The sequence below is a fragment of the Pan paniscus genome, chromosome 4, assembly GCF_029289425.2.
Source record: "Pan paniscus chromosome 4, NHGRI_mPanPan1-v2.0_pri, whole genome shotgun sequence".
Lineage (NCBI taxonomy): Eukaryota > Metazoa > Chordata > Mammalia > Primates > Hominidae > Pan > Pan paniscus.
Window position 1 is genome coordinate 150,025,790 of NC_073253.2, and position 15,532 is coordinate 150,041,321.

Sequence of the window (15,532 nt, forward strand, 5' to 3'; positions counted from 1 at the left end):
GAATGGCTTGAACCCGGGAGGCGGGAGATTGCAGTGAGCCGAGATCACGCCATTGCACTCCAGCCAAGATGACACAGTGAGACTCTATCTAAAAAAAAAAAAAAGCCAGATTTGGTGGTGCACACGTGTGGTCTCAGCTATTTGGAAGTGCACATGTGTGGTCTCAGCTATTTGGAAGACTGAAGCTAGAGGATCACATGAGCCCAGGGGTTGGAGGCTGCAGTGAGCTATGATCACACCACTGCACTCCAACCTGGGTGACAGAGCAAGACCCTGTCTCAAAAAGAAAAAAAATAAGTTGTTGGGATGATTAAATGAGACAACTGTGTTAGCACTTAACATAGCCTGGCATATGGAAGGCTGACAATAAATGGTAGCTATTTTTAAATGGGAAGAAAAAGGGCCGGTGTGGTCTAAGTTCTCTGCAGGAGACCTTCAGGAAGGTGGTTGGGGCCGTCTGCCCTTTGCTCTGGGAAGCGTAGAGCTCTACTCACCGCATGTTCTATAGGGTGGGCATAGAGAGAGATCACGCCAATGGGAGCTGTCCACTCATGGTGTTTCTTGTGGATTTTCTTGTAGAATGTTGGGTGGTGAAGGAGCCTGGGGAAATAGTTAATAGTTAATAACCTGCTGATTCCTCTTTCTCCCTCCCCAACCAGACCATGAGAAACCAAAAATAGGAACTAGGGGTTACATCCACGGAGCAAAGTTAAAAACACCGAGACCTGCCTTCAAATTTCAACCCCAGCCCTTATACTGCATAGTTTGGGAGTGGGTTGCTTTGCTTCTCTATGCCAGTTGTATTCGCTGTAAAATGGGATGCTGCCCAGAAAGGACTGAATAAGGAAATGAATGGGAAACTGCCCTGGCTCCCACACAATCAGAGAGGCCTTTTCTCTTCTGGACATTCATTCCTCAGTTGTCCCAAGTTGTCAGTTATGAGACAACTAGTGGTCTCCCTGTTAACTATTTAATGGGAGACTTGAGGCCAGGGAGTATTTTACTGGCCTACACTCAATTCAGAAGCTGTTTCCTTTTATTTTTTTTCTTTGAGACAAGGTCTTGCTCTTTCGCCCAGGCTGGAGTGCAATGGTGTGATCACAGCTCACTACAGCCTTGACCTCCCGGGCTCATGTGATCCTCCCACCTCAATCTCCCAAGTAGCTGGGACTACAAGTACACACCACCATGCCTGGCTAATTTTTTAAATTTTTTTGTAGAGACGGGGTCTCCTGACATTCCCCAGGCTAGTCTCAAACTCCTGGGCTCAAGTGATCTGCCCACCTCAGCCTCCCAAATTGCCAGGATTACAAGCATGAGTCACTGCACCTGGCCTCAGTTTCCTTGTTGATCAGTGAGCCCTAGACAGGATGAGGAGCCAGCTGTGCCTCAGGCAGGGCCTGCTCACCGGTGTGAATAGTAGAACAAGACTTCCTCGATCAGCGTGAAGATGGCCAGCTCCAGGAGGAACCAGTGGAAGGTGGGTAGCTCACGGCGGCAGGGGTCTCTCCACCATTTGAGGAAGGGATAGAGGAAGACCACCATGGGGAAAGATATCATGCACTGGTTGAAAAGAACTGTGCGGATAGACTGGCGCAGTTTCACAGGATCCACCTGCCCAAGGGAAGGGAGGAGGGAGATGGATAAGAGTGTGAGAAGTAGGCTCCACCGTGACCTGCTTACAGGAGGCCCTCACTCTGGTTGGATTCTGGGAGAGATGTCAGGACACAGCCAGTAGCTCCTGACTGCCACCCAGCTCTGGGCCTGGAAACGTTGCAGAATAAGGCCCTGGCTGCTAGGCAGGTGAGTAATACCCCTGTCCTTGGAAACTTCAGCAGCCTTCAGTCTGTGTCGGAACCTGCCTTCTTCCTGGTTCTGCACATTATCACCACTGCCCTCCCCATTTCTCTGGCCAGGCCCCATGTATTTACAGGTAACTTGGGTAGCCTCCATGGTGCTTGGAGAAGGCTGTGACTTTCTGAGTGATACCCCATTTCAGCCGTTTAGCCCCTCTTCATCAGAGAACCTTGTTCATGATTGGATGCAGAGATCAAGATCATCTGCCTCCTCAAGTGGTCCAGCCTCCCTGCAGTAGGCCCAGAGCAAAGAAGCAGGTAAGCCAAGGAACTGCTTATCCAGCTTCTTGACCAACTTGCTGGTTTTCACAGTGATGCTGTGAAGATGGGGGCCTGCCCAAGCATTTCCACCAGGGTCCACTGTACAGAGCTGGTCCCAAGTGTCCAAACTCCATTTGGCCTCAATACTGCAGCCAGTATTTCCCCCAGAATCAGCAACCCTTTGACCCTTCCCTTTGTCAGAGCACTGGGGCTCCAGGCAACAGTCCTGTGACCATAGATTACTTCCTGGATCCTGATGAACTTGTTTGGTTAGAAGGGATTTCTCCAAGTTCCCTCTGTGAGCTGGAGGGATTTCTGCCCCAAAGCGCGACAGGTTCAGAATGGTCCCCAGCTTGAGGCCTGCCTCTTCCTCCAGCCTTTCCAGGCACTGCATGCATTAACCGATTTCAGAATTCACTCTTTGTTTACTTCCATCCCATTGCGAGGCCAGGTCTCGCCAGCCTGTTGTGAGAGGACATGTTAGGTGAGGCCATTACACCTTCTGGAAACCTTGACCAAGAGGCGGGGTATCACATCTATCTATTCATTTATTTATTTAACTGATATTTATTGAGTACCCACTATGTAGCACTCAGTGTACTGGGTGTTGAAAATAAAGCATGAGCAAAACAAAGATTCCTGCCCCCATGGAATTTATGTTCCAGTGAGAAAGGTAGACTAGACACAACAAATATAAAAACATATATATCAGGCTGGGCACGGTGGCTCACACCTGTAATCCCAGCACTTTGGGAGGTGGAGGTGGGAGGATCACTTGAGGCCAGGAATTTGAGAGCAGCCTTGGCAACATCACGAAACCCCATCTAATTTTTTTAAAAAAGCTGGATGTGGTGGTGTGCACCTGTAGTCCCAGCTATTCAGAAGCCTGGGGTGGAAGGATCATGTGAGTCCAGGAGTTTAAGGCACACCAGCCTGCGTGAGAGAGTGAGACCCAATCTTGTTAAAAAAAAAAAAAAAAAAAAAAAAGGCCAGTCGCTGTGGCTTACGCCTGTAATCCCAGCACTTTGGGAAGCCAAGGTGGGCAGATTATGAGGTCAGGCGATTGAGACCATCCTGGCTAACATGGTGAAACCTCGTCTCTACGAAAAATACAAAAACCTAGCTGGGCATGGTGGCATGCACTTGTAGTCCCAGCTACTCGGGAGGCTGAGGCAGGAGAATCACTTGAATCCGGGAGGCAGAGGTTGTAGTGAGCCACCGAGATCATGCCACTGCACTCCAGCCTCGGTGACAGAGCAAGACTCCATCTCAAAAAAAAAAGGCAGGCCGGGTGCTGTGGCTCACGCCTGTAATCCCAGCACTTTGGGAGGCCAAGGCAGGCAGATCACGAGGTCAGGAGTTTGAGACCAGCCTGACCAATATGGTGAAACCCTGTGTCTACTAAAAATATAAAAATTAGCCAGGCATGGTAGTGTGCGCCTGTAATCCCAGCTACTCAGGAGGCTGAGGCAGGAGAATCACTTGAACCCGGGAGGTTGCAGTGAGCTGAGATTGCTCCATTGCACTCCAGCCTGGGTGACAGAGTGAGACTCCGTCTCAAAAAAAAAAAAAAAAAAAAAAAAAAAAAAAGCAGTAATATAGACAAGAGAAGATGGTGAATTAGACCAGGGTAATAGTGATGGAAGTGGTGAGAAGTGGTAAGAAGTGACTGGATTCTGAATTTATTTCAGAAATAGAGTTAATAGGGTTCCCGGATAGATTGGATGTGGAGTATGAAGTGAAAGAGAGTAGTCAAGAATGACTCCAAGGTTTTTGGCCTGAGAAACTGGAAGATTGGAATTGCCATCCACTCAGATTGGGGAGGTTGTGGGTAGTAAGTAAAGGCTTTGGCAGGACGATCAGAAATGCTCTTTTGGACATCATGAATCGGCAATTTCTATTAGTATCCACGTGGAGATGTCAAGGAGGGAGTTGGATATTTCAGCTTGGAATTCAGTAGAGAGTTCTGGGCTAGAGAGATAAATGTGTGAGCTGTCGGCCTATGGATGGTATTTAAAGTCATGGCACTGAAGAGATAACTGGGGGAATGAATATAGAGAAGAGGACCAAGGCCAGAGCCCATGGGACATTCAGCATGAAGAGGTTGGGGAGAAGAGAAGGAATCAGGAAAGGGACAGTGAAAAAGTGAACAATCAGATGTGATGGGGAGCCGGGCGCGGTGGCTCATGCCTGTAATCCCAGCAGTTTGTGAGGCCGAGGTGGATGGATCACCTGAGGTCAGGAGTTCAAGACCAGCCTGGGCAACTTGGTGAAACCCCGTCTCTACTAAAAATACAAAAAATTAGCTGGGCATGGTGGCAGGTGCCTGTAATCCCAACTACTGGGGAGGCTGAGGCAGGAGAATCGCTTGAACCCGGAAGACAGAGGTTGCAGTGAGCCAAGATTGCGCCATTGTACTCCAGCCTGAGCAACAGAGCAAGACTGTCTCAAAAAAAAAAAAAAAAAAAAAAAAAAAAATTGAGGGGGTACCTAGAGAGCAGGGTGTCCTGGAAGCCAAGTGAAAAAAATATTTCAAGGCTGAGGGAGTCAGCAGCTGTGGAAATGTCTCTGGTGCTCTAATGAAACCATATCATTGGTGAACTTACCAAAAGAAATGTTGGTAAAGCCTTTTTCTAGGTGTGACACCTAATTTGGAGGAGGTTTATAGAGAAAATGAGACAATGCTTTTGTGATTACTTTAGGAGAGATGCAGGCTAAAGGATTTAGGGGTCAAGTTTTATGATGTTTCAAACTTACTTTCAAATAGGAAAAATGTATAGATGCATATATATTTATATTTTTATATATAAAGCAAAAATATTTAAAATTGAATCTAAGTGATATGTGAATGCATAATTCTTACATTATTTTTCAACCTTCTGTATGTATTTTTAACATTTTTCATAATTACAGAATGTTGGGGAAAAGAGTAGACAGATGGCCAGGCATGGTGTCTCACGCCTTTTATCCCAGCACTTGGGGAGTCCAAGGCTAGTGGATCACCTGAGGCCAGGAGTTCGAGACCAGCCTGGCCAACATGGTAAAACCCCATCTCTACTGAAAATACAAAAATTACCCAGGCGTGGTGGCACATGCCTGTAATCCCAGCTACTTGGAAGGCTGAGGCAGGAGAATTGCTTGAACCCAGGAAGTGGAGGTTACGGTGAGCCAAGATCGCAGTGCCACTGCACTCCAGCCTGGGTGACAGAGGGAGACTGTCTCAAAAAAAAAAAAAAAAAACCAACAAAACCCAAATAAGAGTGGACAGACAGGAATTGGAAACTATAAAGATAACTCTCTCAAAGAACTTTGCTAGTTAAGAGTTGTTTTTTCTGTTATTTTGTGTGTGTGTGTGTGTATGTGTTTTTTTGTGAGAGAGGATCTCACTCTGTCACCCAGGCTGGAGTGCACTCTTTGTTTACTTCCATCCCATCGCGAGGCCAGGTTTCGCCAGCCTGTTGTGAGAGGACATGTTAGGTGAGGCCATTACACCTAACCGTAGCTTACTGCAGCCTCAACCTCCTGGGCTCAAGCAATCCTCCCACCTCATCCTCCCAAGTAGCTAGGACTACAGGCATGCACCATCACACCCAGCTAATTTTTGTAATTTTTGTAGAGACAGTGTTGGGTGGGGTGTTTTGTCATGTTGCCCAGACTGGTCTCAAACTCCTGAGCTTAGGCATTCCTCCTGCCTTGGCGTTACAAAGTGGTAGGATTACAGGTGTGAACTACTCCACCTGGCCTGTTTTTTTTCCTTCTTTTTGAGTCAGTGTCTCGCTCTGTCACTCAGGCTAGAGTGTAGTGGTATGATCATAGCTCACTGTAACCTCGACCTCCTGGGCTCAAGCAATCCTCCCACCTCAGCTTCCCAAGTAGCTGGGACTACAGGCAAACGCCACCTCACTTGCCTAGTTAAAAAATTTTTTGTAGAGATGGGATCTCGTTCTGTCGCTTGGGCTGGTCTCGAACTCCTGGGCTCAAGTGATCCTCCTGCCTCAGACTGCCAAAGTCTGGGATTACAGGCGTGAGCCACCACACCTGGCCTGTTTTATTTATTTATTTTTCTTTTTGAGTCAGGATCTCACTCTGTCACCCAGGCTGATCTCAAACTCCTGGGCTCAAGCGATTCTTCTGGCTCAGCCTCCCAAAGTTTGGGATTACAGTAGTGAGCAACCACACTTGGTGGGGTCTTTTTTGTTTTGTTTTGTTTTGTTTTTTAGATGGAAAAAAATTACCACGTTTGTAATAATCTAGAGAGGAATAATGAGAGAAAGAGAAGGAAAAGAAGATACAAGAAAGCAAAGAGAGAATTGCAGCAGCCATTTCCTGGATGTAGTACATGGATAGGGGAGGAATCAGCCACAGACAGGAGCAAGGAGAGTTCACCTGTGGCGTCAGGTGGGCAGGCAGAGCATGTGGGTGCAGGTACTGGTCACTGCCCAATGTGGTGTGCGTCTATAAAACTCTTCTGCTTGCTTTAGTTTTTTGGTTTTTTTTTTCCCCTAGAGACAGTGTCTCACTCTGTCTCCCAGGCTGGAGTGCAATAGCACAACCATGGCTCGATTCAGCCTTGAACTCCTAGGTTCAAGTGATCCTCCTGCCTTGACCTCCTGACTAGCTAAGACTACAGACACACACCACTGTGCCCGGCTAATTAAAATAATTTTTTTTGTAGAGACAGGGATCTCACTATGTTGCCCAGGCTGGTCTTGAACTCCTGGCATCAAGCGATCCTCCTTTCTCTGCCTCCCAAAGTGCTGAGATTACAAGCCTGAGCCACTGTGCCCCAGTCTGCATAAATTTTCTTTTTTTCTTTTTTTTTTTTTTTTTTGAGACAGAGTCTTGCTCTGTCGCCCAGGCTGGAGTGCAGTGGTGCAATCTCGGCTCACTGTAACCTCTGCCTCCCAGGTTCAAGCAGTTCTCCTCCAGGCATGCGCCACCACGCCCAGCTAATTTTTGTATTTTTAGTAGAGGCAGGGTTTTGCCATGTTGCCCAGGCTGGTCTTGAACTCCGGAGCTCAAGTGATTTGCCCATCTCGGCCTCCCAAAGTGCTGGGATTACAGGCATGAACCACCACGCCCAGGCTTAAATTTTCTTAGTGAAATGGGAAGCAAGGCCCTCCCTCTGCCAGCAGTTAGGGGAGGAGGTGTGAACTAGCCATTCAGGCAGTGGGAGAGTAAACAGAGCAGGGATGGATCATAGGAACACCAGGTAGCATTCAGCTTCCCACTTGAGGATCTGTTTCTGATGTGTTAGTTCAGGCGCCAGTCCTTCCTTGAAACAGCCAAAGATTAAATGGCCTCGTGAGGTTCTTTCCTGCTTGTGTGCCCACTTGAGGGTGCATGTGGTACAGGAGCACTGGACTTGGTGTCAGATGGGATGAGCCCTGGCTCTGTTTCCTAGTAGCAATCTGATCTTGAGCTACTCACTGGACATTTCTGAACCTCAGCTTCTGCAGAATGCAATGAGATCTTCCAATGTAGCTCTGTAGTCATTGTGTAGACCACAAGGTTGTACAGACGGCAGGTAATATTCTGGAGAGCCAATTAAGAATGTGAGCCCTGAAGTCACAAAGCCTGCATTTGAATCATAGTTTACCCGTGTAACACCTCTGTTTCCTCATCTGAACAGTGAAGGTTCTTGGCCTCAGTTGAAGATGTGAGCATTTAGTCAGTGGTGCTACAACAGCCGTGGTTGACAGATGAAGTGTTCTCAAGGACCAAGCACAGGGTTTGACACTTTAGGCTCTGATTCATGTCCTGCCAAGCTGGGCCTGGAGGAAGCCCCCAAGCCTGGCTGGCAGCTGTTGTCCCAAGTGAGGGGGATAGTAAGCCAGGCCAGCAGCTCCAGTTCAGGAAGGGGCCCATTTCCAAGGAGTGGGTCAAGAGCACTGTTTGCCTTTCTGGAGTGCTGGGCTGGGGCCGAAGGACCTGAGAGCTGAGGTGGTTCACCCAGACACCTGGGCAGATGACTAAAAGATGATTGTCTTGTCTGGGAAAGAAGCCAGGATGTGGTTTGGGTGGAGCTGGGGAAAGAACCTGGGTTTCAGAATCAACTTCTTCCTTGTTGTGTAGGAAAAGGCGAGCCAGACTCAGGGAACAGTGGGACCCACTTCCCGGCGCTGTGCAAGTCGGAGTTCCTTGTAAGCAGGATCTGGGCCTCACTTACCATGGATTTGCCCTGGTGCCTTGCACTATTGGTCGAATTGAGTATTTCAGAAGGAGGACTTGTTTAAAAGACAGCCACCGCCCACACATTCAGAATCCATACTATCCGTCTATTATAGTGGAGTTATCCATTGTTTTCGCAGCTGTCTCCCTCTCTCATAACAACAGCTGTTACCCATATTCTAGCATCCACCCATTGCTGTCTCCATTCCTATGGGTAAAGTGGAGTTGCCTGCCTTCTCAGTGCCAGGCTGACCACAGTGCCATGGGGCACCACAGGCAGGTCCAGAGCCTGGGCCAGGAATCAGGAGAGCAGAACATTGGTCTTGACTGGCCACTAGCTGAGTGACTCTGAGGTTGTGGGCAAATTATTTCCTCTCTTTAACCTTCTAAACTGGGGGAGCCTTGTTGCTAATAACTTGGCTCACACTGGCCAGGTCTCTCCTGGGCCAGTGGTGAGAATTCTGAGAGTGTGGCTTTAGCTCTTGCTTTCTGTGCTTTGACCAGGAGAAGTTGCGACACTTACAGGTTCATTCTTGCCGACCTGAATTCGGTAGCGAGAGATGAAGTTAGGTTTTCCTGTTGTGTCAACCACCAATAGAAGCCCATTGAAGCTCCAGAAGAAGAGACAAGGCACTTGGATGGCACCTGAGATTGGGAAACAGAAACAGTCAGGGCGACTTTGGGTTCTCACAGCACATAGACTAACAGAACATACTTTTTTATGGTGACTGAGGCTTCATCCTAGACATTTCTTTGCCAGGGCGGTCTTAGGGCTTGGGACCAAGGGGTTACCTGTAGTCTTGGGTAGGAACTTGGACAGGCCACTTAAAGAGTGTCTCCATTTTCTTAGCCATAAAATAGGGACAACCTTCAAGGTGGTTGGTGGTTTTCATATAAATACATATGAAAGTATGTTAAGATATATAATACACTGTAAAATAGAAATGAATTCAGGTTGACATTTGGGAGTCTGCGCCCACTGAACCCTTTATGAATTGCCAAGGAAGGAGAAGCAAAGGAAGTACTCTGTATGGTATGGGCCACAGTGAGCCCTGGGCTAGGAGTCAGTCAGGAAACTTAATCCCTGTCATCCTACTAACTGAGCAGCAGAACTTCAGGTGTCATCTAGTCAGTGTAAGTGGAAAACTCATCGTTGTTTTTTTTTGTTTTGTTTTGTTTTGTTTTTGAGACAAAGCCTCGCTCTGTCACCCAGGCTGGAAGTGCAGTTGTGCGATCATGGCTCACTGTAGCCTCGACCTGCCAAGCCGAAGTGATCCTCTTGCTTCAGCCTCCTGAATAGTTGGGGCTACCGGCACCTGCCACCATGCCCAGCTAGGACTCGGCTTTGCTTAATTCCACGTCTGTGCCCCTCCACCAGCACCCTTCATGCTCCATCAACCAAAGTAACTGTGGCGGCTGGGACTTGGAAAATACTTGCCAGCACTGTAGGGGAGTAGGATTGGTACAAACCTTCTAGAGGGCAATTTGGCAGTAACTGAAGTAATAAAGTGAGAGAGTCAGAGAGCCAAGACAGAAAGGGAGAAAGAAGAAAAGGATACACGTCTGTTTGTATGCATAAATGTCCATCACAGCATTAAAAAAAAAATTTAAGCAGCCTAAATACCCATTAGTAGGGAAGGGACTAAACAGATTAGAGTATTTCCATATAATGGAATAGAATGGGAAGCTTAGAGTATTAAGTAAGGCTACATTAATAGGCATGGAAAGATACCTACAATCTATTCAATGAAAAAAAGATTTAAAAATAGTTGGTATCTCGTAAGTACAACTATATACCCAATATATAAAAGATGCACACTAATATATAAACAGTGGTTATTTCTTGAAGGTAAGACAGTGGGTTATTTTCACACTTTCTATGCTTATTTGAATTGCCTGATTTTTATTTTTAACAATGAGCACATATTTACTTTTTTTTTTTTTTTTTTTTGAGACGGAGTCTTGCTCTGTCACCCAGGCTGGAGTGCAGTGGCGTGAGCTCGGCTCGCTGCAAGCTCCGCCTCCCAGGTTCACGCCATTCTCCTGCCTCAGCCTCCTGAGTAGCTGGGACTACTGGCTCCCGCCACCGCGCCCGGCTAATTTTTTGTATTTTTAGTAGAGAAGGGGTTTCACCATGGTCTCGATCTCCTGACCTCATGATCTGCCTGCCCTGGCCTCCCAAAGTGCTGGGATTACAGGCGTGAGCCACTGCGCCTGGCCCATATTTACTTTTATACCCAGAAAAAATAAACTATTTTTTACTTTGGATAAAAAAGGCTGATGGTTACCCAGTGGGCCATCCAAGGTGTCTACCTACTTGGAACTTCAAAGGCTGCCTGAGGAATACAGATGAAAAGCACACCTTAAGACGATCTTGAACTTCTTCTAGCTCTAACACTTAAAATTGGAAATATTTTCTCTCTCTCATATTGGCTTATCACCAAGGTAATAGGTAATTTTCACAGGATTGTACCTAACATATATAAAATATTTGAGGTTTTTTTAGATTGCAGGTTCAAGCTAATAAAGTTTTTCTACCACCTTCCCCATATACATAGGTAATCTGCATTGTTCAATGACTGCTTAAGATCCCATTAAATCTGTCATATTTAATGTTCAGCCCATTGTCAGAGTCCTCCTTCCAGTTGAAAACAATCCTCAGGTGCATTTTGCTTTATAGTAACTGACACTTTTTATCTTCCCTTCTAGACTATGACATCATTTTTTAATGGGGGAGGGAAACATTTCATTTAAATACTTCTTTTTTTTTTTTTTTTTTTTTGAGACAGGGTCTTGCTCTGTCACCCAGGCTGGAGTGCAGTGGTGCTATCTCAGCTCACTGCAACCTCCACCTCCTGAATTCAAGCGATTCTTTTGCCTCAGCCTCCTGAGTAGCTGGGATTACAGGCACGCACCACCACGCCTGGCTCATTTTTTGTACTTTTAGTAGAGACAGGTTTCACTATGTTGGCCAGGCTGGTCTTGAACTCCTGGCCTCAAGTGATCTGCCTGCCTCAGCCTCCCAAAGTGCTGGGATTACAGGTGTGAGCCACTAATCTTGGCCCATCTTAATTTTTGTTTTTTTTTTTTTTTGAGACAGAGTCGTGCCCTATCGCCCAGGCTGGAGTGCAGTGGCACCATCTCGGCTCACTGCAACCTCTGCCTCCCAGGTTCAAGCAATTCTCATGCCTCAGCCTCCTGAGTAGTTGAGATTACAGGCATGCACCACCACACCCAGCTAATTTGTGTGTGTGTGTGTTTTTAGTGAAAAAGGGATTTTGCCATATTGGCCAGGCTGGTCTCGAACCCCTGACTTCAAGTGATCCACCTGCCTTGGCCTCCCAGTGTTGGGATTACAGGCGTGAGCCACTGTGCCCAGCCCCATCTTAAATATTTCTTTCTTTCTTTTTTTTGTGAGACGAAGTTTCACACTGTCGCCCAGCTGGAGTGCAGTGGCATGATCTTGGCTCTCTGCAACCCACCTCCCAGGTTCAAGTGATTCTCCCTGCCTCAGCCTCCCAAGTAGCTGGGATTACAGGAGCCTGCCACCATGCCCAGCTAATTTTTTTGTATTTTTAGTAGAAACGGGGCTTCACTATGTTGGCCAGGTTGGTCTCAAACTCCTGACCTCGTGATCCACCTGCCTCAGCCTCCCAAGGTGCTAGGATTACAGGTGTCAGCCACCACGCCTGGCCTCCCATCTTAAATATTTCTATATCCTCGATACAAGTGTAGCACATAGTAACATTATATATTATATGTCATATTAATAATATAAATAAATGTATATTATATATAATATATATTAAATAAATTGTATATAATTATTATTTGAGTGAATGTATGATCGAGGACATTCACTATTATAGATAATGCTGTTATAAATATCTATGTTTACATGGCTTTTCCTTCCATCTATTTACTTAGGCTTGTTTGGAGCCATTGAAGCTGTCAGTAAATATTTATTGACTGGCCACTTGCTGTCAAGCACTGACTGTACCAGGTATAGGGTACATAGTCTCAGACAAGACAGGGCAGCTCTCTGTGCTTGTGGAATTACGTGTAGAAACAGGATTATTGCTCTAAATGTGCATTCATTTTTACATAAAATATTTCTTATTTTTCTATATTTTGGGAGGAGTCTTAACTTCTCAGCTTCTTTTTTTAGACATCCTGTTTTCAGACTGCCCACAAGTTTAGTATTCTTTGTGACTACCACTTTTTTGAAGTTCAAGTCCTCATCCCTTGGAATAATAAACTGAAAAGTCCCAAAGTAGAGAACAAAACAACAAAAAGAATTAAGTTATAATCATGCACCCACATGCTAGGTGCTGGTGGTCTGGGAACCTCACCTATAAAGAAGAGGATCCACTCCTTCCCTTCAAATGTAGTCAGCAGCCTCTCCCACTGGGCTTGCCAAAAGTAGCCAGAAGCACCCCAAAATCTCTGAAGATGCCTTGGAAGAAAAACCATTCAGGTTTCTGGGTGAAGACTAGTGGGTGGACAGCTCCTTCCCCTATGCTCTGCCCCCGACCACCACCACACTGCACCCTAGCTGGGTGGGCCGACTTACCATGTCACTGAGTTCCAGAAGGCCACAAATGAGAGAAGTCCAGAGCCCAGGATGAAAGCTGTCCTCCTCATAGAGCCCCAGATGTGTCCCTCCTGGAGGAGGGCAGGGAAGTGTCAGACCCCAGCAAGCCTCCTGCCTTTACACCCAGCTCACTGCTGAGGCACAGCAGGAGTGCTGTAGGATCAGCATCTCAACCAACCAGGAAGGCACATCTGCCTTTTCCAGCTGGCCTTTTCCAGCTTCTGTGGGAGCCTCTTCCTTATCAGGAGCTCTCAGGCTGTACATGGGTGTGTTTATGAAAATTAGAGCTCAAGTTGGGGGAGGGAAGGGAATTAGCCTGACTCCAGAGAAACTAGCAGGCAATTCTGTCAGTCAGAGGACAGGCGAGCCTCTATCAGCCATAGGATTTCATCACCAGTCCTCTTGGCAAATGGAGATACCCATTATCTGCACATTGAAATCACCTGGGAGCTTAAAAAAGTCCCAATACCCAGGGTCCCCTCCAATCCAATTACATAAAGAGTCCCTGGGGGTGGGACCTGGGCTCCCCAGTTAATTCCAATGGGCAGGCAAGGTTGAGATAGTCATCATAGCAGCATCTGCCAAAACCATGATGAGGAAATCCTTTCCCAGTCATACAGGCTTCACTGTGTGCATAGGCCAGGCCTATTTCTTCCATCCCTACCCTCCTCTTGTTTTAGAAGAAAAGAGTGAATTGTACACGTTTTCTGACTTTTTTTTTTTTTTTTTTTTTTTTGAGACAGTCTCGCTCTGTCGCCCAGGCTGGAGTGCAGTGGCACGATCTTGGCTCACTGCAAGCTCCACCTCCCGGGTTCATGCCATTCTCCTGCCTCAGACTCTGGAGTAGCTGGGACTACAGGAGCCCGCCACCACACCCAGCTAATTTTTTTGTATTTTTAATAGAGACGGGGTTTCACTGTGTTAGCCAGGATGGTCTCCATCTCCTGACCTTGTCATCTGCCCGCCTCAGCCTCCCTAAGTGCTGGGATTACAGGAGTGAGCCACCGCGCCCGGCCGACTTTTTGTTTTTTTTTTTTTTTTGAGGCAGTGTTGCTCTGTCACCCAGGCTGGAGTGAAGCACCATCTTGGCTCACTGCAACCTCCGCCTCCAGGGTTCAAGTGATCCTCCTGCCCCAGCTTCCTGAGTAGCTGGGATTACAGGCACCTGCCACCATGCCCACCTAATGTTTGTATTTTTAGTAGAGAAGTTAGCTGGGGTTTTGCCATGTTGGCCAGGCTGGCCTAGAACTCTAACCCTCAAGCAATTCACCTGCCCCAGCCTCCCAAAGTGCTGGGATTACAGGCACAAGCCACTGTGCCCGGCCACTTTCTGACTTTTAATAACCCCTCTCTGCCTTCCAGCAAGATTAGCCCAGGCGCCCAGCTGGACAAGACGACTAGCCATTCTGAGGGTCAAGGAGAGACCACTGGAAATCACTGGGAGGTCCTTGTATATTCTCCTCCAAAAGGTTCTCCTCTAAACCAGAAGTCATTGTGAGCTCGATGACCAAACAATGCCCCAGATTCAGAGAGGGAAACACCAGCTGCCAGGTGTATCACCGGTTTCCACTGTACCACAGACAGGAATTACAGATGACCCACTCATATTCCGTTTCTAAACTCAGACAGGGTCTGCTCATATTCTTTCATAGGAAAGAACTGGAGGTGGTGGTCCCTACCCTGTGTGTGCCTGGGGCTCATCTGCAATTAGCTAATGGGGCCATGTACAGGGTGTCAGAGGGGATGTTGGAGGAGCTGATCTAATAGGACACTACTTTTTTACTTTTTTTTTTTTTTAATTGAGACAATCTTACTGTGTTGCCCAGGCTGAAGTGCAGTGGTGCAGTCTCGGCTCACTGCAATCTCCACCTCCCAAGTTCAAGTGATTCTTGCCTCCCAAGTTCAAGCAATTCTCCTGCCTTAGCCTCCGGAGTAGCTGGGATTGCAGGTGCCTGCCACCAAGCCCGGCTAAATTTTGGATTTTTAGTAGAGATGGGGTTTCGCCATGTTGGCAAGGCTGGTCTTGAACTCCTGACCTCAGGTGATCTGCCTGTCTCAGCCTCCCAAAATGCTGGGATTACAAGCATGTGCCACTACACCTGGCCAGGACACTACATTTTAATCCAGACTTTCAAGATCTGAGGAAACATTGTTTTAATTCAACCCTTCTAAGCAATCTGAATCTGCACTGAACTGTTTCTTCTCAGCATTATCCTATCCCACTTCTGATCAAAAGACCAAGCAGAAGTCATTTTTCATGGGCAGGGATGTTTTTTTGAAGGGCTAGTCCTGAGCTTTGGAAATAAGCATGCTCACTCACTGACTCACATTCTCTCACGTGCACACATTCTCTCTCTCTCTCTCAGGCTGGATTGGCCAGACCAATTGGAGGAACTTGTTCTTTTTTATGTTTTTTTGTTTGTTTGTTTGTTTTTGAGACAATGTTATTCTCTGTCACCCAGGTTGGTCCAAAACTCTTGGCCTCATGTGATCTTCCAGCCTTAGTCTCCCAAAGTGCTGGGATTACAGGTGTGAGCCACTGTAACCCACCAGAACTTGTTCTTTTACATGGGCCATTCAAAGGTCGCCCTGTGTTTGCTAGACTGGTGACCTTGGGCTTTTCCAGTTATTCCTTTGTTTGGAATTTAAG

At 46.9% G+C, this 15,532-nt stretch overlaps 1 protein-coding gene and 1 long non-coding RNA gene across 4 annotated transcripts in view; both read right to left on the reverse strand.

Moving 5' to 3' along the window:
- FAXDC2 (fatty acid hydroxylase domain containing 2) overlaps positions 1-15,532 on the reverse strand; it is a 32,686-nt gene that overhangs the window by 3,496 nt on the left and 13,658 nt on the right. For all 3 annotated transcript variants that reach the window (XM_055112821.1, XM_003828967.5, XM_063604279.1), the window contains 5 exons: positions 12,862-12,953; positions 12,641-12,744; positions 8,812-8,933; positions 1,409-1,614; positions 495-600 (listed from right to left, as the gene is read on the reverse strand). In XM_055112821.1, coding sequence (XP_054968796.1) covers positions 495-600; positions 1,409-1,614; positions 8,812-8,933; positions 12,641-12,744; positions 12,862-12,953 — 630 coding nt within the window. The remainder of the gene's footprint in view (positions 1-494; positions 601-1,408; positions 1,615-8,811; positions 8,934-12,640; positions 12,745-12,861; positions 12,954-15,532) is intronic.
- LOC134730378 (uncharacterized) lies at positions 1,635-7,096 on the reverse strand. Its single transcript, XR_010112138.1, has 2 exons — positions 6,808-7,096; positions 1,635-2,579 (listed from the first exon to the last, which is right to left on the reverse strand). It is a non-coding gene; the product is annotated as an uncharacterized LOC134730378 (long non-coding RNA).